At 40.7% G+C, this 24,681-nt stretch overlaps 2 protein-coding genes and 1 long non-coding RNA gene across 3 annotated transcripts; 1 reads left to right on the top strand and 2 right to left on the bottom strand.

The window, feature by feature from the left end:
* Positions 1 to 8,836: 8,836 nt before the first annotated feature.
* LOC119031247 lies at positions 8,837 to 9,851 on the bottom strand. The gene is made up of 2 exons (XR_005078555.1): positions 9,709 to 9,851; positions 8,837 to 9,329 (listed from the first exon to the last, which is right to left on the bottom strand). It is a non-coding gene; the product is annotated as an uncharacterized LOC119031247 (long non-coding RNA).
* Positions 9,807 to 12,042, top strand: cdkn2aipnl (CDKN2A interacting protein N-terminal like). Its single transcript, XM_037119585.1, has 3 exons — positions 9,807 to 10,091; positions 11,541 to 11,646; positions 11,746 to 12,042. The coding sequence occupies exons 1-3, from the start codon at positions 9,880 to 9,882 to the stop codon at positions 11,752 to 11,754; spliced, it is 327 nt and encodes a 108-aa protein (XP_036975480.1). The 5' UTR covers positions 9,807 to 9,879; the 3' UTR covers positions 11,755 to 12,042.
* A 697-nt stretch (positions 12,043 to 12,739) lies between these two features.
* ube2b (ubiquitin-conjugating enzyme E2B (RAD6 homolog)) lies at positions 12,740 to 23,805 on the bottom strand. Its single transcript, XM_037119583.1, has 6 exons — positions 23,563 to 23,805; positions 19,289 to 19,369; positions 17,880 to 17,905; positions 15,873 to 15,962; positions 15,280 to 15,368; positions 12,740 to 14,777 (listed from the first exon to the last, which is right to left on the bottom strand). The coding sequence occupies exons 1-6, from the start codon at positions 23,604 to 23,606 to the stop codon at positions 14,649 to 14,651; spliced, it is 459 nt and encodes a 152-aa protein (XP_036975478.1). The 5' UTR covers positions 23,607 to 23,805; the 3' UTR covers positions 12,740 to 14,648.
* Positions 23,806 to 24,681: the final 876 nt, after the last annotated feature.

The following is a 24,681-nucleotide window of genomic DNA, read 5'->3' as shown; positions in this document are numbered from 1 at the left end:
GTCAGGTGCACGAGTGCTCATATCAGCTGTATCAGGTGTCGGTCAGAAAGTGAAGAGAGAGGGAGGAAAAGAGGGTGTGATGCTGTTTTGCACAAAGTGAAATGAGGCGGTGAAGGACACAGAGGAGGGATTTCTCTGGCACGCATTCAAATGCAACAGCAGCATCCCTCAGTTTGTCCTCCCCTCCATCCCTCCCTCCCTCCCTCACCTCCACACAACACAGGTAGGCAGCGTGTCCCCCTGAGGAAACAGCCTGTGACCCTCTCCATGGTCGCTTTTAATGTGAGGTAATTCAATTTCCTGCCCGATGAGATGCACACATTGTTTATTCAGGAAGCAGATCCACCCAGATCTGGGTCAAATTGTAATTGTAGTTTGTTTAATCTGCTGGCTGCACCAGATGGGTGGGGTTTACAGCTACAGAGCCTTTCCCATGCGTGCTACTTGTAACACATCGTGAAATGATTAACCACAACATTAGTATTGATAAGTAATCTTCCACTGCTACCAGCAGATACAGGAAATGGACTGTGTTCACAAGGCAACACCCTCACGAGCTATAGCGTCAAAAAATTACCACAACTTTGGGTAAACAACAACAATCTGAGTGTGAGACTCAGATTACAAGGTTATTTTTACTAGACTACATTGCTCTGTACAGAGGTTTCCAGTTTTATCTTTATGAAAAATGTGTGGTCCTATTGTCCTGCTCTGTCAGAGGTTCAAGAGGGTGGAACAGAAAATCAAACTAACATTAGAGAGCATTTCTCCCTCCCTGCTCTGACCCTACTTTTCGCTTATGGTCAAATAAGGGCCTCAGAACACTTAATGATCTATATGATGAAGATGTTTTCATGTCCTTTGCATCTCTATCAGAGAAATACAACTTCCCCAATAGCCACTTTTTTCGCGTACCTTCAAATGAGGCTGCAACACACAAAAGCAGTTCCCAGCCGATCATGCACACATGTTCTGGACGAGCCTGAGGCTGACCAACTTCTGGTCCGACATATTCCAAACCCTCAAAGAGGCTCTCAGCACAAATTTAGAACTAAACCCCCCGACTGCTCATTTTGGTCTCCCTCCGACTAAAAAGTCGCCCAATGCTACAGAGCGTGTCATGGCCTTTACCACCCTGCTCACCAGCCAGGCGTACTATTCTCCTCAAATGAAAACATGTTTCTCCCCCGACTCACGACAGCTGGATATGCGAAATTTTACAATGTCTGCAGTTAGAGAAGTTAAGCTTTTCACAGTAGGGATCTTTGACAGCATTCCATAAAACTTGGGACCCACTGCTGGCTTATAGTCCTGATGATGCTGAGGAGGCTCCTTAAAAGTTGGAAAGAAAGAGGAACCCCCCCCCCCCCCCAACTTCTGTTCTTATTTTATTTATTTATTTGTTTATTTACTTATTCATTCATTCATTCATTCCTTTTTTGTCTTACTTTACTTTTATTCACTTATGTTGCATATGTTGCTATGTAACTATTTAGTTGTTTACGACCACATCTGACATGGGCTGTCGGGAGGGACAGTGGGATTCATGTTGGGGTTTTCTTTCACTCCACTGCAGACACATTAATGACATAATGTGAAACTGTTGTACGTATTTGTAAGGTCTGCAGAAACTGAATGAACAAATTGGGGAAAAAAATAAATAAATAAGATTAGAGAACTTAACACCATTCCATTGTCTGTAACCACTTTATCCCTTTTCTGGGGTCGTGGGGATTTTTGCTGGAGCCAATCCCAGCTGTCTCTGGGTGAGGGCAGGGAACTTAACACGTATCTTTTAATAACCAATATAATATGATTCTCATAGAATTAAGCCCAGTGGCAGTCGAGACAGCATGAAAGTCAAGTTTATAAGAAAACTAGATGGCGTCAGTTGTCACTGGTTGTACTGTAAAGTCTTTTGAACAATCTCTGGTGTGTGAATTACCGGGGATTAAAAAAGTTCTCTCTTGTCTTACATTATCATTAGGCATTGCTATGCAATCAAAGTCAAAGCAAACACGTTGTCTATCAGCCAGTTTATCATCCGTCTGTCTTTTTCCAGTCTTCAACCTGCATGCCCTGTGTAATCTTGTCATGTGCCCTGCTTTTTGTTCTAGTTTTGTTCTCTTCTTTACTTTTCTTGTATTTCAGGAGGCCTTATCAACACCTCGGCCAGGTGGGGACAACAAATACAGCCTTTTGGCTTACGCTGGCATTCTCATGAATTCCTTTCCATGCATGTTATCCATTTGTACCGTCCCTTCTTAAATTAAACTGATTTGGTCGGCATGTTTACAAAGTGTCTCTGAATAATATAATCTCTGCCAAACTTAAAGAAAAATGGATTCTGTTTTGCGAGGCAGGAATGATCCACTCTGCAAACCGTCTGGTTAATAACTGTTTTCTGTTCCGTACAAGCAAGTAAACATAAATATAATTTACATACCAGAGAGATCCAAAAATCTTGGCCGTGTAATTTCTCCGGGAGTATTTTTGAGTGTTGTCTCACACCTCCCTCACTCCATTTGTGTTTATTCCTGTGCTGAGGCCGCCATCACTGAAGAGCATCCCTTCATTTAAGATCAGATCCTGGGAGACAGGGGTTATATTTGTGTTAGAGGATGTTATAAATACAGCTACATAATATTTAACATTCGCCTTAAATTAACTGCTAAAGTTTGTCACCTGTATGAAGTTATTAGGCAGTAGTGGAAGAAGTGATGAAATCATTTATTAAGTGAAAGTAGCCAACACTAAAAATCTGAAAAGTAATTAGTATCTATGGATTACAAATATTTTAGTAGCCCAAAATGTAAATGTAAATGTAAATGTAAATGTATGTACATTTACCTACGATACCTCTGCAACACATTGGTGGTTATCTACCATCAGCAGGACTTTTAGCTGTAGTGGAGTATTTACAGTACATTCTGCTATTGCTGCAATATTTCTTCTGCCATCGCAGCGAGCTGGCATGCACAAACCAAAAGCAGCTCAGTGAAATTCAGCCATCTTTGATTTCATTATTTACACCACTCTTTTTGTGTCGAAACATCTTCTGTGGAAAAGGTTCAGGGGTGTGTCGACCGTCATGCAGTCACTGTGTCTACAGTTGTACAGATAGTTAAGGATCATATATGGGACAGTACATGTGTGCTGTGTGCCAGTTTTCACAAAAAAACCAATACCACAACAAGAAACTGCACTGCATATGGATGAGGTTTACTTGAGTGGCTGTGCCGTGGTGCATTATTTGTAGCATGCTATGTCACAGTAACATGGCTTTCCAAAGCGTGTCTGCCCTTTTTTATTTGATTTAAAGACAGTGGCAGTGGCAGAACCGTGTCAAAAAAGCACAAAGAGGACAAATAAGAAATTTGTGCCTCCCTTCACATTTAATTCCCTTCACCACCCTGGGACTCTGGAGTCTATTTGGTCTGAAGTATTCCAGTCAAGATAATTAGCTTCAAACATTTTTTTGTCTCTTTCTTCTCCTTCTTCTTTTTGTTACTCACGGGACATAAAGTCTTTTACAAAATGTGTCAGTGTAACTTACTGGTAATATCAATCACGATTGCTCTCCCGCCACCGCAATCCCCACAACCAACAAGACACACACACACACACACACACACACACACACACACACACACACACACACACACACACACACACACACACACACACGCACAGCATCAGCCAACATTACACCATTTTTCCATGACATAGGTTGCATTTTCACCACAAATAAGATCAATATGTGAACACGGAGATGATAGAATTCATCTCGAGCATGCAGTGGGAGCGCTGGAGGAGATGCATGCTTCATATCATGGCCCCAATATCCACGTCAACTGCAATTAGGCCAATAGAGCGGTATATATCCTAATTTTTTTTTTAAAGCGGTGGGTCAGGATTCAGGACCTGAAATAGCTGGCAGGCCCTGCTGCTCCGGCATCCCTACATGTCAAGAGCACTAGTTTTAATTAGTCTGGGTCCCAGGGTGACAGACTACATTTATCACGCGGGTCCCAAGCCTCAACTTTTGAAGCACCTCTCCTCTGTGGGAAGCTAAAGTCAATGCAATGTCAAGTGGTGATAGTCCTGCTCCAAACTACAATGCATTTCAGAGCTCACCCTCTCTCTCTCTACATATAAATATATATATATATATATACATATATATATATATATCAGACCTTTCAATTTATTCAGTTTTTAACAGTAGTTGTTGTGTTATACTCAGTCCCTTGGTGGCTAATGAGTTAGTTTTGCCTCCTACATGCTCAAGCTCACAAGTGAAATAGCTGTAGGGTGTAGTCATTATTTAACAATGGGATTTACGTAAATGTCACTGTCACAGCTGCGGAAATAAAGCTGTGAAATTTGCAGCTGAAGTTTTATATTTCCCTCTGAGCAATTTTCACAATGCTTGGTCTCGCTGAAGTGGTCGAGATGTCCCGTGTAAAGCGAAGGGGTGCAAGGTTAAAAGTTAGAGTTCAAAATAAAAGTCACCTAAACACATTCAGACAGAGGTCTCTTCTGATTTTCTTGCACACAAAGCCCTCTCGTGAGTTGTTTTGTGTTTCATCAGTGGCTGCAATCAGGAAATAACATAAACAGGAAGAACAGAGAGTATGGAACAGGAAGTATGATGTAACACCTGGGTATTCAAGAGGGGGTCCACGTCCCCTTGGGGGCCCGCAGAGTTATTACGAAGGGGGGGCCAAACATTTTGAATATTTGAGAATCTGACATACCCTCCACCTCAGAAAGGCACTTTATGTCAGCCACGCTACAGCGCTACAAGAGCAATTTAATATGTCCTGCAGGAAGATTACTTGTGGCTGTGCTATGCTGAAAGGTACAAACAAACTCAATAAGAAAAAAAATAATTAAAAAAATGTCCCAGCAGGATGTCGGATCAACCAATCAGCTCAATGAGCTACGCAAAGTTGAGATTTGGTCTGTCAAATTTGAGGCCCATCAAGAGTTTGGGTCCAAATGGATATTTATTCAATACAGTCAATATCAAGTCAATTGTCTGATGTCTCTCTGAGCAAAGCACATCATCCAACCTACCATTTAGATGTGTGTGGAGGAAAAAATAAACAAATATTGACTCTGAGTTTGTCCCATTTTGGGGGAAAATGGTAAAATAACTAAAAACGTAACCATCCCTGTGTTAAAGCATAAAATTGAACAGTCTGAGTCAGCTTTTGAAGGAACTATTTGAAGGCTGACAGTGTACTCAGTGATTTACAGCCTGCAATATCCTGATATACACACCTCATTATCTCCTACACCCCTGAACAGGTTTATAATGATCTGTAACAACCTTCTTTCATGTCTGTCCCATTCTCCTCGCAGTAACCTTGATATCCACAGACACTTTACAGAGTGGGTTAATCCTCTTGCTTTGGCACTCCCCCAGGAACTCTGGCTGAAAGGGCTACCTGTTGTCTGTGTGTTTCCCAATTATAGTTTTCTCCTGAGTAAGCATGCATTAGGTGACTCATCAAGAACGGCTGTCTGCCAGCGCTGGCTGGAGCGCAGTGTATTATTTCAGCATCAGTGTATATTTCAGGCTGAGTGAGAGGGGGGAGAGCGAGGCCATAAACTTAATGGGTTAGTTCACTCAATAAAGCGGTGACTTGTATGACTTGGAAGCTGCCCAAAATATAACATACTCAGGAGTGCCACTGGTAGTTTTCTTATGGGAATACGAGAGGAGGTGAAAGTGCGTTTTTATGTGCGCCTACTTGTGTGGTCTCTTGTCTTTCAAGGACTGATGCATAGGGCAAGAGTAGTCTGAGGAGAGAACATTTTAAGGGTCACACATCTTTTAGAAACTGGTTTAGATGACAGGGAGCTTGGTTAGAACATTTTCACAAAAAACAGCTCAGTCTACATTACGTGTCGTATCACGCTCGGATTAAGAGCGTGTGAGCTGACTTCCAGGTGTGACAGCTGGGTGAGAAGGGCTGCAAAGCAAGAGAAATGTTAGAAATGTTAGAATGCTTCCTTAGCATGTGAGAGCGAGCGGGATGCCAACGACCACTGTTCGTTAGCATCAAACCACTGGATATTTTTAAGGAGAGACCACTGTTCAGGACTGTGTTTAAACACTAGTAAGCGTGAAACCACAGGAGACCCCACCGTTGGAAAAGGAATTTTAACATTTGTAAAGAAAAGACCACAGCATATTTTCAACGAGATGCCACTGTGTGAGAACGCCATTCAAGCATGAAACCACTGGATATTATTAATGAGAAGCCAGTGCTCACGACAGTGTTTTACTGGTTTTAAATGAGGAACCACTGTTCAACACAGTGTTTTACCAGTTTGAAGCATGAAACCGCTGGATAGTTTCAACTAAGGACCATCGTTCAAGGCATTTCAACATTCATGAGCATGAAACCGCCGGATGTTTTGAACGAGGGTAAACCATTTGACACAGCATAAACATTTAACATATTTTTGGTAAGACATGGGTAAAAATTTTTAAAACTGGGTATCTTTGACGGGACGTGGGGACAATTTCCAGCCATGTTAGTGGTGACAGAATCTTTACCTAACCTTAGCGAAAAGATTGTTGAGCGGAAACCTAACCGCATCATAATCACACAGTACTGTCAAGACATAAAACTCAAAATTAAATATAAAGAATCCTAAATTTCCAACATGTATTCGAATATTGGGATGGAAAAATACTATGTTGTCCGGTACACAGTGGTTGTGTGCGTGGAATCAAGTGCAGTGTGCAGGGAGAAGATTCAGAAGGCATCATGTTCCCGTCCTAACTGAGTTTGTTCATGTCTCTGCGGCGTGTTAGTGAAACACTTGATCCAGGGAATCAGGGGAGTAAAGCCTGTTGGGAAGAAGTTTTGTAAACCACTTATAGTAAACTGACACTGCGTGGAAATAGAATAACAACGTTCAGAGCTCCATGGAAAACAGGACTGAGTTGAAACATGTGTGAAACATTCAAAAGACAGGGGGGGAGATATTGTAAACTAACACCATTTTTTAATTTAGTCAATCTCAAAGTAAAGCCAACAGAAACACTCAAGGCTGCAGTCTGACTGATTGCACAGAAAGTGGTTTTATTTCCTTCCTTTTCAAATTGAAATCGGAATTTGTTGCTAACCTCGAGAAACGTCTGAAAAGCTGAGACGGATTCTCTCGTCTGTGAGAAACAAGTCATTTCATTAGTGAGTTATGTTTCATATCAAGATGCTCCAGTCTCCAACAAGGCTTCTGCTTTCGGCTTCCCCTTTAGTTCATGTTCAGGTTCACCGAGCCAGCGCGCAGATTCTTTTTGAGTCACAATGGAAAAAACTAAGTAACTTAAATTAGCACCCAGTTGCAGGCTTCACTACACTTCTTAAGCTCCAGAGCGTAAGACAGTCCTTTCATCAGTCCTCGTCAGTTTTCTCAAACTTCCCTGAACGTGTCAGGTTACGTGTTAAAGAAGAAAAAAAAAAACTCTTGTCTGGATCTTCTCAGACATTATTTCATCTCTGCATGTTTGGCTCATGTTCCAACCTGCTCAGTCAGTCAGTCAGTCTTTAGCTCTGTCACTTTACAAACACTGTGAAATAAAAATTCAGGTGTTTCATGAGAGGTTTTATGAAGCGATTAACTGACTTAAGGTTTGTTTTTTATATTTAAAACCAAGTGCGTTAACATAATCCATTGTGTGTCTATCATTCCACCGTTTGCATACCTTTTTATCAGCGCACAGCCTAAACAAATGAATCATTTTCACTTCCTTAAAAAAACATCTTAATCAAGTTTGTATTGACACTTTTGATTTCTTTATTTCCAGTTCAAATTGTGAACTGCCTGCCTGCCTGCTGCCTGTCTGCCTGCCTGCCTGCTTGCTGCCTGCCTGCTTGCTGCCTGCCTGCCTGTCTGCCTGCCTGCCTGCCTGTCTGCCTGCCTGCCTGCCTGCCTGCTTGCTGCCTGCCTGCCTGCCTGCCTGCCTGCTTGCTGCCTGCCTGCCTGTCTGCCTGCTTGCTGCCTGTCTGCCTGCTTGCTGCCTGTCTGCCTGCTTGCTGCCTGCCTGCCTGTCTGCCTGCCTGCTTGCTGCCTGCCTGCCTGCCTGCCTGCTTGCTGCCTGCCTGCCTGCGTGTCTCACTTAATGTTGGCTTCCTTTCCTCTGGAAGCCCTTTGCATATCAATGACTTTATGTAAGAAAAAAATAAAAACCCAAATCCCCCAATCTGCTGTGTGCATCTCCACGTCTGCGTGTGTGTTTGTGCATATCTGTGAGCCTGAATGACTGCTCATAAGCCTCTTTGCATAGACTGGAGGTTAAAAGTCCAGCGTTCTTCTCCGATCATATCCCCGGCAGGCTGGTCAAGTGCAGAGACAGAGAGATGTTGCTCAGCTCCAGATTTAGCTTCAACCTCACACTCCCACAAAATAATTATGTTTTAAATATTGACATTAAATATTTATTTATGCTAGAAGTTAATGTATCACGCCTCCATTTATTGTGTTATTTTGCGATGATGTGTGCTGGTTGTGTTGACACTGTTGCAAACCAAATTACCCCTAGTGGACAATAAAACATTTTCCAATCCAATCTGATGTGTAAAGATTAAATAACTACATGTGATGAATTACAGGAGGTGGAATTTAAAATTAGTTACTTTTATTCATAATACGTGATCAATACACACTTAAATTAACCAAAATGTTGTTGCAGAAGTTCCCCATAACTTTATACATAATAACTGAATGTGACCCTATACACCAAACTTATTTTTATAAAATTACATATAACATTTAAAAATTGAAATAACATCAAGAACACAGAAAACATTGCTCTTGGTTTGGAATCGAGCCTTTACTTCTGCCTCACGTGCATCATTACCTAACAGTTGTTATTTTGGATCACACTTCTGCTCGGCATGACTCGCCCTATCTGCCTCTGATTGATCCAGACTGTTAAGTAATGCGCGTGCATTTAAGACACAGGCAATGCACCATATGAGTAAGTATAAGTAAGTATAGACGCCTATTTTACTAAACCCCCCCCAATAATACCCATTTTCCAATGGTAAAAATCCAACTTAAAACCACTAAGATCAGGATTTTGTGTGCAATGGGAATATGTAAACTTGGCATTTACAGTCGGCTCACTTGACTCTGCAGTAGACCTCTGCTCTGCTCGGCTCTGCTTGGCTCTGATCTAAATGTTAGACACTGGTAAACGTGCTCATTTCTGCTGTGCAAAGTGATGGCACGTTGTCAGTATCCGGTGGACCACAATGGGTCTGTTGTTGAATCACTTCAGGTGACAATCACAGATGGGCTGCCTGGGGAAAATGGGAGGGAATGGGGTCAATATATGATTTTGAGCAGAACGACCCGTGTTTAACCCGCTAATTTTGTTTAAAACCTGAAAAATTTGCATCATATAACTTCTTTAAGTAAAGAAGTGACCGTCATATTATTGGAATAATTTTTCAATGAACTGCATGTGCTCTTAAAAAGAATAGTATACCCAAAGTCTCTAATTTAGATGAAAGGTACCAAACTTCTAAATAAGTAAAAGTCAAAATGTATTCTTTTAGGGGAGGGACTATTTTTTCAGCTTCATTTGGCGATTAATTCTCCACAAATAGTATGTTATGTTATATATCTTTAAATGAAATGTGTTAATATGATGACATAGCTGTGTTTAATAAGTATTACCCGCAGCATTAACCAGTAAGGTGTGCAGGGGGCATTTCCGGTCAGCTGTAGTTCTCGGTTCCACCGCTGCGTGGCGCTGTTTAAAACGCTCCAACCTCAAAAACGACTTCCGAGTCTCGCTTCGCAGAAAAAGGAAGTTGCCTTTGTTGACTTCAGCCGGAGAGGAGCAAGATGTCTACCCTGGACGTGGACGATTTTATCCAACAAAACCGAGCCCTGGCCGACCAGGTGGAGACGTACCGAGGCTACTGGGAGAGCGAGAAGCACTGGGAGCCCCGGAGGGAGTTCATCCTGCGGAACATCAACGACTTCCAGCTGCCGCAGCTCGACCAGCTGCTCGCCCTGTCCATGGTGTGGGCGAACAACGTCTTCCTCGGCTGTCGGTACGTAAACACAGCGTCCTCTCCACAGTTGTCACGGTCCAGCACGAATACGAACTTATCGAACAGGCTTTTGTGGAGACAAAAAATGTCTCTCAGCCGTTAAAACTCCTTCTGACCGGGATGTTTACAGCCTGTTAGCCTAGCTGCTCACTACAGGACCCCCAAAAGAAGACATATCTGCTAAAGTTAACGGTTTCAATTTTAATTTAAAGAAATCACAGAACACATTGTTTGATTTGTCTTCTGATAACGCTCAAAACTCCTCTTTTGGGGGCTTTTGTCCATGAATATTTTCGGCTGTAGACTCTTCTTCGTGTCCCTCTCCACCCTCACGCCGGCTCACTGCTGCCCCCTGTGTCCGCTACACGACAGACCAGTTGTCCCTGAAGCCTCCAGTTGAACTGTTTGTTTTGGTTTCCACCCCCCAAAAAACATGAACACCAGTGGCCTGCTGAGGTTTATTTAATCAGAGCCAGATTGATATATGATCTGTCATACCAGTGCTGACATTTGAGGGTTTTAGACTCTGATAACATTGGCTCTGTTTGACAGAAGTTGCAGCTACAGACATTTTCAGAATAGTTGTGTTATTACCCGCCCAAATGAACATCTATGGAACTAGTTTCAGTTATTTTCCTAAATGCATACCACCAACACACATTAGTGATAATTACACCGTAAGTTCATGTTTTTTAAAAGATTTCAGACCAATATAAAGATGAGAATGTCTCCTGGTTGAAAATGAACTGCTCTCTGGTGGATGGGTTAGGAAGAATGAACACTGAAACATGTTTTTGCAGTTCTGTCCTGACATTTCTTACTACTTGTTTTCCAGCATATACAGAAACACTGATAGATCTACACAAAGTATATTATTTTGAATGAGATTGTTGTCCGTGAATGATTAAATCTAGTCAGTGGTAACCAGACCATAATCTTAAATCTAAATTGTTTAGTACATTGCCTTATCATTACCCTAAAAAGTACCTCCTTTTTTATGGTGTGAATACATTATCAATTTATCTGTTGACTGATTAACAATTTGCCCCATTACATATGAGAACTAGTGGGAAATGTTCATAAAAGTTCAACAGTACTTGTTCAAAGTTCAAAGTTCGTAACAGCGTGGTGGTGATTCAGATTGCTTCATTTGTCCTTGAGTTTATTATCATGTGAAACAAAAATACATCTGAATAACTGAGAAGCTGAAAATCGAGAACATTTGGTGTTTCTGCTACAGACATCATGACAGGTTCTGTCAACCAATCAGAAAGGGTTAGGGTTAACCCTTCAGCTCTACAGTAATTTAATGATTACTAAGACTATAACCTGTTCAGCAATCTATCATCAGTTTTATAAAATAGTACATTCTCCTGTGATTTTCAGTGTGCCCTTTTAGAAACTGCGGGTCGATTATACTGATGAAACATTTCTCTGTGCTCGCGGCAGGTATAGCACGGAGCTCCTGGAGAAAGTGAGGGAAATGGCAGAAGGCATCGAGGTCGTGGACGCACCGGTTTTCAAGACGAGAGATGAGATCATGAAGAAGCAACAGGTACACTTGTGGACGCACACAGCCTTGTTTCCATTACATACACTTGACTCATACAGATACGTTCACAGCAAAAATTGTTCTCCTCTCCCCCCACCACAGGGTCGATGACCGGCTCCGTCGTATCATCCGTCCTGGTTGTGTTGGATCAAGTTGTAAGACAGGCGGGACTCGGTCATGTACATACAGGCTGTGCTTGTAACGCGTCTTTTGGTCCTGAACTGTTTGTAATGGATGTCAAATCTTCTTTTTCTTTTATCAAAAGGAGAAAGACTGTTTCTTGGCGGCACAGATGTTTTTGTCAGTGTTGAAGCTCCACGTTGTTGTTTCGAGTTATTTTTTAAAGTGTGCCCCTTCTTTTACGTACAGTTTTTTTTAATAAATCCAGATGAAAGAGGACACTGTGTCTCGTTCCTGCCTGAAGCACGATAAAGGACGTGTAGTTTCTTCTCATGGGAATTTGTTTAGCCTTTTTATTAAGATCTTAAGATCCTTGTGATTCTGTGCTCTTAGAGATTTTCTCAGTAAACAAACAATAAAGGGCAAACCCTTTCTCTTGTCACCGCCACACGTTTAAAGAAAATGGTAATTGTAGTGAAAACTGGGATATTGATTTCAAAAGAGGTAGACGTGTGGGATCTCAAAGCTCTCACACAACAGTTTCCAGCTGTCTGATTAATGGCTGTGACAAAAGTGAAACATTTTTCTTTTTGCCCCAGTTTGGGTTTGGTTTTGCATCTTAGTTCACACTTCACCTGCAGACAGAATTGTCTCCTTTTCAAGGACAACAAACTTTTATCACCAATTTCGGGCACAGACCAGGCATTAATCATCAATAAATTATTTCCTCTCTGACTTCTGACACTTGTAATTATTTGGGGACTGGAAACAGTGATGTGATGATGGAAAGCCCCAGAGAAGGAAACTAAAACAGATCACTGGCTCATTCTTAGAAAAAATGTCATGCTGTTCTGAATAATTGTTGACAGTTTCACCCACCATGACAGAAAATAAATGTTAATATTATGCATAACAAATACTAAATTATGTTGGGAAAACAGTAGCAGGAAACAAATCAACAGCAAGAAATACTGTCTCAAAGTCTGAAAAATGTGTTTTATTATGTTTATACAGCATATTGTTATAAGTATACATTTTTTTGTTTAATTCACAAAATTTTATAACATATCCCTTCTGCTTTATTAAGATGAAATAAGTCACTAGCCACAATATGACTTTTATTGTCTCAGAAAAGAGGAACTCTTATTTTATAATGACCATCTTTTTTTGTGTGTGGATTATTCAGATGGGCGGGGTTAAAGTCGTGATTTTATACTCAAGTGGTCTTTTAATTGGGTGTCACATACAAAATAAAACAAGAGACAAACGCAGGCATGAAAACAACTTAAGCTTTTGGGAAAAACAGCCGACGTCACACCGTTCAAACTGCTGCAGTTTTTCTGTCGATCCTCTTTCAGCTGCTGTCAGACACGAACATGCATCACGCCAGCTTCTATCCTCTGCTCATTTTTTTCCACTGTGTCATTTTAAGAGAAGGGTCAAAACCACTGACGCTCATGCACATCACAGGCAACATAGATTGTGAACTGTGACAACTGATGAAGGCGTATTATAAGGGGGGGGGGTGTAATATATATATATATATATATATATATATATATATATATATATATATATATATATATATATATATATACATACATATTCACATGACCTATCTTTTTTTTTTTTAAACCAGCACTGATCCTGTCTTCAACCTTCAGTTTCACGTCTGTCCCTTATACGTCATGAGTAAACCATAATAAAGTATTACAAGTACTGTTGATACACTTAAGGCATAAACAGTGAAAAAGATGAGAAGGAGGACTGGTGATTTAACTCATTTCTTTTCAGAAGGGATGGTCCAGTGTACCCTATTCTAAAAGGGAGATAAGAGAGGAAGCGCTGGAGCACCTTTCATTAGCAGTTAGAGAATCCGAGCATGACTGCTACTTAGATGCTTCCTGTTCACTTCCCGAAGTTAAGAACCCTCCAAAGCAAACAAACACTACTGGACCTCTGAGTCTCTCTCAGCCGACTGCAGGAAAATTAGATGCAGACTGATAGACTGATATGGCTGCAGCGTCTCCTCGGTTCAGCCAGGATTCCCTCATTCACACAGTCGAGTTCATCCTTTCCCATCCCAGTGTTAATATTTACTTTCTCATAACACTCCCTCACCAACTTCATCTTCTACCTCACAGCAGAAATGATTAAAATAAAAGCCCGGAGCTGCCTAGCCAGGGAGTCATGATTCATCAGTGCAAGGGAGAGAGACTTGGCGCTGTTTCTGCCTGTGACGTCTGTGAGCTCAAACCTACAGTGTCTCTTAAAATAACAGAGGATACTGGAACAGAACAGAACAGGGATTTTGTTCTTTATGAGCTGAATCCGTGGCTGACTTGAAGAATTCATCAACTCTGAAAGACACTTTCTCGGTTCAGACTCTTCTTCCATGACATTGAAAATCTGCTGATTTGGTCATTAACCTGCCCTTTCCTAAACAGCCAAGTTGTGTGCACACCGGCATACATTACCAAAAAAAAGAAAGAAAAGAAAAAATAAAAAATAAGGAAGAAAATCTGTAAAACTCTAAACACTAACAGCATCAATTCAGCCAAACAACAAAGATATATTACAAATTCTGTTAGCAATAACTTATTTCACATCATGCAATAAAAAAAAAGTAAAATTAAGGACAAGAAACACAAATATAAGATTGATTTCCCCTCCCCAGTTTTCCTTAAAATGTATTGGCAAGCAAGTTAATGTCCATTCTGGTTTGGTTGTTTTATTCTTCCATTTTTTCAGGGTGGCACTTGAGTTTTTCTGATATAGTTGCTGTTTTTTTTTCTTGATGAGGTAAAAATGAGCGACTGAAGTACTGGGATGATGAAGAAGAGAGGGCGATGGAGAGGAAGGAGTAGATAGAGACGAGAAGAAGCTCAGACGTCCACCCAGCTCTGCTCCACGATGGCTGTCACCCTCTTCTCGTACTCCCTCTTGTTTTCCTGATAGAGCTGTGCCGCCTGACTGTTGGCCGGGCTGTTGGGGTTTGGCTCGTCCAGCAACGACTGTGGGAAAAAAAATGGAAAAAAAAACAGCGTTTTCAATAATTAAAATGTTGATTGAAACCACTTTTAGGGGTTTTTTTGCTGCCCCCTGCCTGTGAAGCCAATTTGCTGAATACCCAAGATCCTCTAAAAATGTCAGCTCATGGAAGTCAGGTCACACTTTCCGTAATTTATTGCATGAATATAAGCCTCGTATTATTGGCATTAAAGGACATGGACAGATTCTCCAAATGGGGTGGAATATTGAAAAAATGTTTATGTGTGCCATGTAAATGGCAAATGGCATGCGTGACAAGTGTAAATAATTGAGCGAATTTATATCGAGTAACAGATGCTCTGTGGCAAAAGTATAACAGGACTTGTTTGGGAAATTTGTGGTTGGATTTTTACGTCTTAAAATTACAGACAAGGCAGTTTTGCACATTATTCTCTATATTAGGGATCCCTAGGTAATACTCCTCACGCCCAAACAGTAAGTATTATGTACTTGTATCTAACCAACCTGGATGGAGGTGAGTATGGACGACACATCGTATGTGGGGCTCCAGCGGTTCTGAAGGATGTCTAAACATATACTGCCATCGGCGTAAACTGGGAAACAGAGAGAGGACACATTCAGTCTACAGACATCATTATGTCATCAAAATCATCACTTATTACATCAATATTGCCAAAATAAAAACACTGTTGTTCACTGCCACTCCCTGTACACGTCTCTCCCAACAGTCCCTCCAACTCATACAAATATGCTGCAGCTCAGCTTTTAACTGGCTTCAAAAATGTGACCATATCACTCCTATTTTAGCTCCCGTCCTCATCTTGAAATGGAACACTTTTTGGTTGTAAATCTACCAAGTTGGCTGAACGAACCCACAGAGGAAATTATCCACTTCATTTTGACTTTACAGCCAGCCCCACTGATTTAAGGTGGAAACTGTTTGAGGAGGAAATGTGTTCTTGAAGCTTTGAAATGATGGAAACTCAAACTGTGCAACAAGGACTTCATCTAAAGCCCAAACATTTTGTACTTAATGATGCAAACGGTAGACGACGGTTATCAACAAAGTGAGGGCAGATGTTTATTGTAGCGCTTACCATTAGGGTGAAACATTCTGGAGACAAACCGAACTGTGGGAGGCTTGTTTGGGTACTCCTCTGAAAACTCTATCAGAAGCTTAAATGTTCCTGCAGAGACAGAGAGGGAGAGGGAATGAGTGCGTGAGGGGTTTGCACAAGTAACGTTGTGAGGAGAATACAGATGTGGAGGGGGTTAGAGAAGAGAGAAACAATTACGTGACTAAAAATACAGCCGGCTCAACTAGAAAAAGAAGCTAATCCTTCACCGAGGCAGAGGTGTCGACTCTGCAGGCTAAAAGGAGAGTAAAGGAGGGAGAGGACTAACAAGAGAAAAAACAATAAGCCCAGAGTCAGCACTTCTCTTGCCTGACCTAAGTCATAATCACAAGCCAAGGCAGAATATGAGAACAAAAGGTGTGTTTAAGTGCACATTTCTTCTAATACTGCATGTATTATTCAGCAGAACTGCAGGTTTAATACTACCTGAAAACAACTGAGTGAATGTTCAGCTATTCAGTTACTCAGTAAGTAAACTTTCATTCATTGTAAGCGCTTTGAATGAAAACTAAATGAATACAGCTGGCCATGTCCATATAACTTTCACTTGTACATAGTTGATCTAAATATCAGCAAATATAAAGAAATCTGTCTTTGTGTGTGAAATGATGAAATGATTATGAGGTTCAAGAGCAGCTGCAATTTTGAGGGTGTTCAGATGCAGATGAGGTGAAGAAGGGAGGAATTGTCAATTATTTTATTAGAGCTTATTAGAACAATTAATAAATACATTATTTTTTGTTTATGAACAGCAAATTAGTTTCCAACTATTTTGAATAACTGTCTGGTAATTTCTGTCCAAAAAAAGTGAAACATTTGCTAGTTCCATCTTTGTAGTTGTGAGGATTTGCCGCTTTTCTTTTCTTTTTTTCTTTTTTTACAACTAAGAGCCCACAACCCAATTAGAGGTCATGACTTCGGGAACTGGGAAATTGTGAAGAGTAATTTTCACAGTTTTATACATACAGTGTTTATATACAGCGTCATTAGATGTGTCATGATCTGTTTGCTGGCTACTGTGGACATGCAAACCCATATTCCTGGTAGATTACTCTGTAACAGGAATACAGTATTTCTACTGTTTATCACACCGTCAACACAATGAAAGATAATTGCTACTGTGATCATTTTCTAAAATGCTGTATCAAAGCTTTTCCTCAAGTGTTAAAAAAGACTCCAAGTTCCCAGACTTGTTTCTGAGTCACAGTTTACTTCCTGGACTGCATTACATTTCTTATTGATACCTGAAGCAACACACCTGCACCACCTCAGCCCGTTATGATGATGGTCTGAACACCCACTAACATAATCTATAACACTGGAGGATATTGCTTTGAACATCATTTTGTGCTTAAATACACCTGCCATATTAATATGTTTTGGTAAGACCCTTGTTAACAGTTGTAATGATGACAGAAATTACATTGCTTTGGGTAAAAAATAAGATTCTTCCAGTGTTCATCCATTATAAATTTGAACAGCCTTAAAGCTGAATGGCAACTCTTCAAACTCATTCTCACTTTCATTAAAATTGTGTTTGTGCATGAGGCCATAACCTTGTAAAGATGACTCATTCCACATACTTACAAAGTGCACATAAGTTGAGCACAAGTCAAATTATTATAAAAACTCCCAACTATATTAAAAACACCTCCAGGCCTTAAATCTAGATCATTCAAAACCCTTTTCAAACTCAAGTCACCAAGCGATATCCCATTTGTAACCATTTTAACTCTACAGTAGTTCTCTGAAAATATCTATATAAAAAGTGTGGGAATGTGAAAGTCACCAGGCTCCTTGTCATATTTCTACCACACACCGCCCAGAAGGCTCTTATAAGTGGACCGAATGATGCAACTCTACAATAATGAGAATGCAGGAGGAAGTTCAATCACATCCAGATCTCAAATGAAACGTGCTCCAACTGAGGCTGTACTATTTGGACCAGATAAATCAAAATGCACTTACCATCTTCAAATGGTGTTCCCACAGGCCTGCAGAAGGCAGAGAGAGAGCAAAAAATTATTTCCAAATGTTAAACATCCCCACTGCTACCAATAAGGCCTTGGCTTCTGGACAAACACAACCATCACCATCTACCCATGAAGGACCTGCTCTGCACAGACACCAGAGACTGCATTTATTTACTCAGCCCTTCAAGTTTATACAGTCTGTGTGAAGAGGCCAATTAAATCAGCTGCTGAGACGCGTTACATTTTTGGCAGCTTCCCCTTTGACTTCAAATTAGGTGAGGAACTACTGGTGAGTCTATGCCACGTCTGGTATACTTTAAACCAAAGTGTGAGGCTCTGGTTTGTTTTTGTTTGGATCTTGTTACTTCTGGTCACGCTTGCATACTTGATGTTTTAATATGTTGTGCTTGGACTTATCTGACTATGTTTCTTTCAACTGTATTTCAAATTGCATGCCAATGGATAGCAAAAACTGTTTTTATTCATCAAACATGTTTATACAATTCAAAAGATGATAAAAGACCTCGTGAAATTTTCCATGTTATCATTTATCCTGGCATTGATTGATTGAAGTAGGCATGGGATCATATGGAAACTTCATGTCCCCATTATCCTGTCCAGTATAAGTGCAATTCACAATATTAACCAGCTCAAACTACTCTTAAAACCTTTAAATAAAACATAAAACTACACCAAACCATACCACACCATTTTAACTCTATTTGTTCTCTTAAATAAGTAATCTTAAATCACCTCCACAGAAAAGGATAAATAAATGGTGGAAAACCTCATTTCCCTGGTGTTCTTTTTCCTAGTTAGGAGCAGTAGTATTTACACACAACTTGTTTTTGTGGGGGAAACAATGTATAAACGATGCCTAGAGCCACGGAGACAGCCTGAGGCAACACAAAATTAATCAGGGGATCAATGAGAAGGACAGTACAACAGTGAGCTAGACAGAATTGTTCAAGTCATTCAGGTAAGGATATACAATTTATGGTGGGTGTATTCTTCTGTAATCTGTGATAAAAAAAAAAAACAGAGGAATCATCCCACTGCTAGCATCATAAGTTATCTGCTTAGTTCTTCCGGTGGCGAAGACGAATCCTGGCTGCACTGAGGGACAAAGTTGAGGAGATTCTGAGAGCAGTCACTACAGCCCTTACTTGACCCACCAACTTCCGCCCAACAGCGTCTCCCAGCCTGTTCTAGCATCAAACACCCACTGAGTCTCTACATGCTGCTTTTCCAGACTGTTCTGTGCCACAATCAGGGCTGTAATCAGAAATATTTAAATACTGCAAAGGGGTGGGAGGCTGGGTGGGTTGGAGGGACTCCGTGCAACACAATCACAGTGGCACAGTAAAGACAGCAGGGCGGAGTTGAATTTAGAGCATGACTCACCCAAAAATAACAGCGTTCCAAAGCATGATGTTGTTCTCTGACGGTGCTCCACTCACACCGGTGGGAGGATCTTCTTGAAGTCTGGATAAGACAGAGAAAGAGAAAGAGACATGTAAGAGAAGAACAGAGGGAGATGTGGAAGGACAGACAGAAAGAAGGAGACAAAACGAATGCAGAAGGTGCACAAAAGGAATAGGAAGCAGGAAGAAGGGGAGAGAGAAAAATGAGAACAAAAAGGAAAGATGTGCAGGAAAAAGAAGAAGCAAACAGATCAACAAAGGGGCGTTAAAAAGGTGAAAGAGGGACTTAAATGGGGATTGAAACAGAAACAAAAACAGACAGGGGAGAAAGAAACAGGAGGAGGGAGAAGCAAGAATTGGCGAGAGTGTGAGGATTTTAATTAACACCTTGACTGCAGGATAATTATCAGTCAAAACACGACCTGCTGTATCAACATGACTTCAGTCGACAGCTAGGCTCGCAGGATCAACTGCATACTACCCATCCTGCTGTCACATGTCGGTTAACATAAGCTATACAATTAACACTCATCTGAAGCACTGCCGCACCATGACCGTGTCCCCGGAGAGCATCAAAGACCTGGCAGTGGCTAAGAGCCTTATCCTCCGTCGACCTTCACCTGAAATGACTTATGACTAATGTTGTCATGGTTAAGATGAACTAAACCACACACCCTGATGTTTATCCATTAATACGTGTTTGTTTTGTCACTCCATCACACTGATGACCAAGCTGAACCCCAGTTCATGAAAGCTCTCGTGGAAGTTATTTTCCAAGAAAAAAAAAAAAACAATCTGGTGCAGAGGAGGTGATGGGTTTTACATTTGCAGCAGCAGCAGCAGCACCACTGGTGTGTTGGGAATAAAAAAGAAGAACTGGGTAGTTGGCAGCAGCAGCAGCAGCAGCACAGGACAGAGGAAGAAATGTCACCGAGAGAAAGTCACACCCCGATGATAGGAAATCCAAAGAAATAGAAAATAATTGTTTATGTAACATAAAAACTCATGTGTGGATATGATTCTAACAAGTAGGGCTGCAACTGACTATCATTCATGTCATTTTTGATTGATCTGCTGATTTTCTTTTTTTTTTCCCCCCTTAATCAGTTGGTGTTTTTTTATGGCTGCACAATAATTCAAAGTACAGTCAAAGTTGCAATGTGGCCAAGTGCAATAACCAAATCACAAGAAGCTGAAGAAAATAGCTTTATAATGCAGTGCTGTAGTGCTGCAGAGATGTCCTGGCCTAGAAATCTTGTCCTCCAGATGTAATAAATTTGTTTGGCACACAGCCCAACAAATGTCACAACATCATGATTTTTCACATTTTCTTCAGTGTAATTTAAGAAAATAAGAAAAAAAGGTCAGAGCCTGAGGTGCAGGTCTTCAAATTACTTTCTGAAGTAATTTTTATAACCAGTATAAAACAGAAAAGCAGCAAATCCTGACATCTGAGAACCTGGAACCAGTGGCCTTGGTGACTACTTACAAAGTTCAATATCAAATACATACACGGATAATATTCATATTCTATGTTGGAGTTAAATATGCTCTAGTTTCAGATCAGACATAAGACATGGATATTTTTCCAAGAGCCTCACTGAAACTGAAAAATAGTATTAGTAATAGTAATAGTGTTTTTCTCCATTATCACCATTTCTTTTCAGTCCTGATTATTGGAGCATGAGTACTTCTATCTTGTTTGTTCACTGCCTGCGTTTGTAAAACAAGCTTCAATAAGGAATACCTCACCTACTACACAATAAATCTACCTATGTTTAAAAATTAGGTTACTTGATCTCATTGATATTTAATTTATGAAAACAATCATTAACTTCAGCTCCACAAAGAAAACTGCCCAGTGAATCTGACTGACAACTGATCTCTGAAGTGCAGGGCACAAACAGCAGGGCAACAACAACTGCCTAGCAACAAACACACAACAAAAACAAATGACAAGACAGAAATGTCGCAGGTCAACATTTCAAATTAAGCGTCGGAGACACACATTTCCTGGTTTATGAAACTACTGATATGTAGGCAACAAAACACATTTCTAGAGGATTACACCCACACTGATATCCGGAAATCCAGAATCGCCACAGACTTTAGGCCTACAATCCCATGACTGGTATAAAAGCTGACTTAACAAGAGCTTACAGCTATAAAACAAGGTAGGTTGATTTGCGTGTCTGTGTGTGAGCGTAGATCCGTGTCCCTAGCTGCAGACAGACCCACTGCAATTAACCTCATTTACTGTAATCTGCCTGAGCTCTCTGCTGGTGGAAGGATGCTCCCCTCAACTTCCCCTCTAGATAGACTGATGGTTCATTTATTTTATTGTACTTGGAAAGTGGGGATGACTGAACAGTCTGCAGAAGAAGTGGATAAAAGACATGGCAATCAATTTTATTTTTCCCCCCTCCATCTGTGTGGAATAATGTGGCTTGTGGGGGATATTGCCTGATGGTCATTTTTGTTAAAATCAAACAATTACTTGATTAATCATTTCAAGAAAACTATCAACAATTCTCTTACTTTCTTCTCCAACGTGAGGATTTGCTGTTTTTACGTTTTTTATCCTGATAAACTCAGTATCTTTGGTTTTTGGAAAAAATAAAGACAGACATTTTACAGCAACCAATACATTGATCAATAAAGCAATTGGCGGATTAATAGATAATGGAATAATTTTGACTAATAACACAACAAAGACAGCGTTGTCGAGGAAACCCCACCTATAGAAATGATCTAGTTTAGTAGGATCAAACATAACGGGCTACTGAATAACAAACATACTACATGCTAAATAAACACTGAATGCTGATAATACGTTAACAGAGATAAGCCTGTTTTAAGCTCTGGAGAATGTAGCTCTACTGTCTCTTTATCAAAGCTAAAACCTCACAAAAAAATTACGGAGGAGCAACAGGGCTGTAAAACAGAAACAGAAGGTGGTGAAATGGGTGGTTGCTGGTTTCACAATGTCAATCACTTCTAAAAATACATTTAGAGAAGAAACGAAAGTGACGCTTGTGATACTGAATAAGATCTCAACCAATTCTGATGGTTCATTTGAAATGAAATGAACAAAATTGCATATTTCAAAAGGGGGTCCTGCTGTTGCAGCTCAGTTTCAGGACACATATTGCACAAATAATTTGACTAACAGATCAAACCAGAGAGGTTAGGCAATATCACGCAAGGCTGAATTCAATCAGTCAGCCTTGGCGTGGACACACAGGCTGATCCAGGAATGTGCTATTGTGTTTTCCTCGCCTCGGTGTGTTACAGTTTACCACCTGGGGGATTGGCACAGCAGAGTAGAGTTACGGTGACACCTTATCTACCCTGCTTCATCGGCTGTTCTTAGTTGAATAGCTTAGGATCTTTTTTTCCGCTGACAGGTGTGTGTGAATGACACACAAACGGACACACACACATACTGTAGGATGCCATATGGAGCATGGCAACAGATTGGGGATAGCAGGTATTACCAGCAGCCCCATGCCAGGTGTGCTTCTCCCAGATGACACAGACATAGTCTTCTTGCTCTCACAACTACAGTACGTTAATATTCACTTACACATGAAGGATATGGGGATTTTCTTTTTAATATAATCATCCTAATTATTGACATGGAGCACCCCTGAGAGCACACACATGGAGTTGTGCAACACCTGTGAGCCACGTTGCTACCAGGGGGGATCTGAATCCATGATGTTGGCCGGTTGGGTGCATTTAGCTCCCTTGTAGAAGCAGCATTTAAACCCACAGCTTGCAGACTGTGAGGAGAAATTAGGACAAATGTTGTCACGTTTGCTTTCTAGTCAGGGCTAGTGAAGGCAAGACAAAGGCAGCACAAAAGCTTTATTTACCCTCCAGCTCAGTTAACCTCGGCTAGCCGAAGTTGCACCTACCCAAACAAACAAACTACCCAGGAAAACTGGAAATACCAACGTTATTCCCTTGGTAGAAAACACTGCATAAAACCAACGTCCTCCCATCGAACATCGCCAATTTATTTGAAAATAAACAAACATTCCCTTGTCAATCCTATCGATATCATTGCACATATAAAACATATAAATGAACACCTTATATTCACTACAACTCCAGTCGGGCTTCACTACAGTATTCTTTGCACCAGCAGCTAACGCTAAGCTAAGCTAGCGCCCGACAGCTTCATCGGCTAACGCTACTAGCTACACATACACACAAGCAGAGGAGATGACTGCCAAAACGTTGCGGTACCTTTTAAAATCTCTCATAAGCCGTCTCCTTGCCGGGGTCGACATTGTTGGAAATGTATTAAAAAATAAAAAAATAAAAAAAACTAAACCAGGACCATAAACCGAAGGCTATTCGAAACCAAATCCGGGGTTTCTTCCGCTTGTAACCCTTTTTTTTCCCTTCTTCTTCTTCTTCTTCTTCTTCTTCTTCTTCTTCTTCTTCTTCTTCTTCTTCTTCTTCCAAAACAACTGGCTAGCTAGCTGCTATCTCTGGTGACGTCGGTTGCTTACAGCGCTGGTAAACGGAGGTACAGCCCCCTTTATGTCAGAGGCGATGTCGTGGTAAAAATGTTAATTATAACGCCTTTTTTTAACCAGATCCAACTCTATTTCTGTCAGCGTGAGGTTGATGATACGTCTAACTTTGTTTCGGCCCGGACAATATCTGACTAAACACTATTCGTGTGCTGCGAGCCAAAAGAAATGCAGCAGCCTGTCATCATCATCTCTTATTAGAGGCATTTAATTATTAAAGTCTATCAGGCTATGATATCCCTGCACGACATTACTATATCTCTTATGTTCAATGGTAAATATCTGCATCTGCTATTATCCATGCATTTTGAGAAAAAAAGGGCCCCAGCTGTCTCCTCTAGCTGAACAACTAACTTGTACTCAAAGATCCCCTCAGTGTTGTAAAAAGTACATAAAGTACAAAGTGATGCTTGAGCAAAAATAAAAAGGATGTGGTGTTTTAATATATTAGTTTTGTAAAAGTGAAAGGAGCCCAGGGAGGGGTCAGTCTATGTAATCATGTCATAGGAAATGGTGCACAACATTCCTGTTTTTTTGCATTAAATCTAAATGTCCAGGATAACATGAACCACCACAAGCAGGTACATTTACAACAATGTGAGAAGGTTTTGCACCACTGCAGACAGCAAACTCGAACACCAACCTAATGTAGGTCAAAGCTGCCACATCAACCACAGTCAACAACAGCAGGGAGAGGAAGAGGAAGAGAAGGTCCCCGGACTCCCTTATGATATTGCGCAATTTTGTCAGTCGTTGAGTTAGGGGAAACTTTATAAACTTTGTAAAGCATTGTTTCTGACAAATTCTTAATTATTTGGGCCTTTCT

The sequence above is a fragment of the Acanthopagrus latus genome, chromosome 13 (assembly GCF_904848185.1).
Source record: "Acanthopagrus latus isolate v.2019 chromosome 13, fAcaLat1.1, whole genome shotgun sequence".
Taxonomy (NCBI): domain Eukaryota; kingdom Metazoa; phylum Chordata; class Actinopteri; order Spariformes; family Sparidae; genus Acanthopagrus; species Acanthopagrus latus.
Note: the sequence above shows the minus strand (reverse complement) of the source record. Positions and strands in the feature narration are given on the sequence as shown.